At 40.4% G+C, this 2691-nt stretch overlaps 1 protein-coding gene across 5 annotated transcripts in view; it reads right to left on the bottom strand.

Moving 5' to 3' along the window:
- Rgs22 (regulator of G protein signaling 22) overlaps positions 1 to 2691 on the bottom strand; it is a 101740-nt gene that overhangs the window by 16159 nt on the left and 82890 nt on the right. For all 5 annotated transcript variants that reach the window (XR_003378835.1, XR_003378836.1, XR_003378834.1 and 2 more), the window contains exon 20: positions 2371 to 2439. Coding sequence is in view for 2 of the 5 variants with exons in the window: in XM_013354105.2 (XP_013209559.1) it covers positions 2371 to 2439 (69 nt within the window). In the remaining 3 variants the exon portion in view is untranslated. The remainder of the gene's footprint in view (positions 1 to 2370; positions 2440 to 2691) is intronic.

The following is a 2691-nucleotide window of genomic DNA, read 5'->3' as shown; positions in this document are numbered from 1 at the left end:
TTTTTCGAGACAGGGTTTCTCTGTGGTTTTGGAGCCTGTCCTGGAACTAGCTCTTGTAGACCAGACTGGTCTCGAACTCAGAGATCTGCCTGCCTCTGCCTCCCAAGTGCTGGGATTAAAGGCGTGCGCCACCACCGCCCGGCTGACTGCATCATTTTTAATTATTTCTTTTGCTCTTTGGGATTACAGTATTTTTAAGAAAAGTCCAAAAATTCTATAATTTAGGTTGAAAATTTAAACTAATTCCAATTCTATCCTGGTAAGATCATATTTTTATATGACATGCTTTTAAATCATCTTAGTAAACTATGAGTTCTAAGGAATAATTATAATAATTCATAACAGTAATTAACAATTATTGCCTATTAACTGTATGAGTGTGCTGATAGGAATGGAAGCCAGGGTCTTGTGCATGCAAGGCAATGCTCTACCACTGAACTTCGCTCAGGACAACTAATAATTTTTTTCGTTGTTTTGACACAGAGTATCACCATGTAGTCCAGGCTAGACTGGAACTCACTATGAAGCCCAGGCTGGCCACACTTTCACAGAGGTTCGCTCGCCTCTGCCTCCTGAGTGCTGGGATTTTTTTTAAATAATAAAATTCTTCTGACTGAAGATTTACTTTACATCATACAAAATCTAGAAGAACCCATGATGCTTTAATAAGGCTTAAAGGTATTTTATTTACACCCATTTATATTGTAACAATTTTTAAATAAACTTTTAAAAATACTTTGCTCATCTAAAGTCACATCCTCAACCTATTTTACTCTCTCAAATTCAAAAAAAACATAGATTTATTAAATTTATAAAATTTATATATTGAAATAGATTTCAATCCTGCTGGAATTGGCCAGAGTTGATGGTAGTAGACAGCCGCACAGGGAAGCAGCCCTCTAAGGCAGTGTTGTAGATGGACGCACAAATTGCACCAATGACTAAATGCCATTTCTGACAAGGACTAAATAAGTTCCTTGAAAAAAATCACATGTGACCATCCATACAAATGCTTGAAAGAGTTTTGCAAGAAATGACCTGGGAACAGCAACCAAAGAGTAATGAATTCCGCCTGGAGAGGGGCAGCCTGGAAAGAGCAGGGCCTTGAACTGGAACAGAGAGGTGGCAGCAACCCCAGGCAGTCTGGGTGAGTGGCGGTGCCATTAACCCAGACACGGGACATAGATGCCTATCACTGTTTAGTGAAGCACATGCCATGTTCTCTGGACAAAAATTCAAGACTCTCAACATCTGGTCCATATTAAGATTACAGCCCTATAAATAGGAGCAACTATGGATTAAAGTGGGATGTTTATTTAAAACCCACTCAACAAAGACTGTTTTAAGACTTGCTTCTTAAGATACTAAAACTTAGCCATTTAAAGAAAACCTGTAATTTAAATAAATAGAAAATAATGCAAAATATAATTCACAATAATATAAACTATAAGCTCAGTATACTTAGTATTTCAATAAAGATGTAACAAAAACAAGCCTTTCAAAAGAGTGCCTACTTTCAAGAGGAAGCCACAGAAGACGACTTCCTGATGGAGACGTGCATTCTTCCAACGCGAGGCTAAACCTTTATCTTCGCTCGCTAATTTGGAGGGGTCACCTGGGTCTCACTTTTCATGACCTCAGAGAACAAATCCTCAGGAGCTTTTAGACTCACCAACAGGACTGTGCTCATCATACTTGTTAAGAAGCAAAGTAAGCCATCTTCTAAAGCTTTGCATTACAGAGATCTTAATAATCTTCAAAATTATGGTTGCCACAGTTGCTTTCTAGCTAAGCTGAGATTTTCAGTACAGGGGTAATGAAGGATGATTTAACCTGCTGGTTGTGCTTCACGTGACCTGTTCGTTCTGTGTGATCCACTCTCCTGGTATTAAACTACCACATACTGCAAGAACAGCTTGTTCAACATGCCCAGGACACACACAATTAAGTATATATATTTCCATCCACCCCAGCGTTGGGAACCAAACCTAGGGCCTCAAGTGAAAAGTGCACATTTAAGGTCATTCACATGCTCCCCAGTCGAAAGGTCAGGAGCTCTGCAGAGTCACACTTTTCCCCAAGTTCCATCGGCCAGCGTGAACACAACCGGGCATCAGTCGGAGGTTTAGACAATAAGGGTCAGGAGCAAGGAGTGTGTGTGTGTGTGTGTGTGTGTGTGTGTGTGTGTGTGTGTGATGGAGAGATAGGACATGTGTGTGTGAAAGTGTTTTGTGAAAATTGTTGGTATGTATGTAAGTGTATAAGAGTGCACTGTGTGAGTATGTACGTGTTCATGAGTGTGGACGAGTATGAGTGTTTGTGCTACTTTGACAGAGTAGTATTTATAAGAGAGAGAATATAATCACTTGCCTTCCACACTCCAATTTTCCTGTCATGCCTCTGCAGTAAAAGCTCATCCGCTATGTCTTTCATCCGTATCTAAAAGCATAATCAATTATTTTAGCAACATATTCAGAATAGCTACAGTTTGAATTCTTTATTATTTATCAGCTCAAGGAATGAGGCAAAGGTCAGGTTAGGTAGGAGAGTGCCACTCAGGACGATGACACTCAGACCATGAAGTAAAACCCTGCACTCTGTGTTATAGGCGGGTTCTCCTGGAGTGAAACCCTGCACTCCGCGTTATGGGCGGGTTCTCCTGGAGTGAAACCCTGCACTCCGCGTTATGGG

This window comes from Microtus ochrogaster, unplaced genomic scaffold (genome assembly GCF_000317375.1).
Source record: "Microtus ochrogaster isolate Prairie Vole_2 unplaced genomic scaffold, MicOch1.0 UNK29, whole genome shotgun sequence".
Classification (NCBI taxonomy): domain Eukaryota; kingdom Metazoa; phylum Chordata; class Mammalia; order Rodentia; family Cricetidae; genus Microtus; species Microtus ochrogaster.
This window is presented reverse-complemented; position numbering and strand designations above follow the sequence as displayed.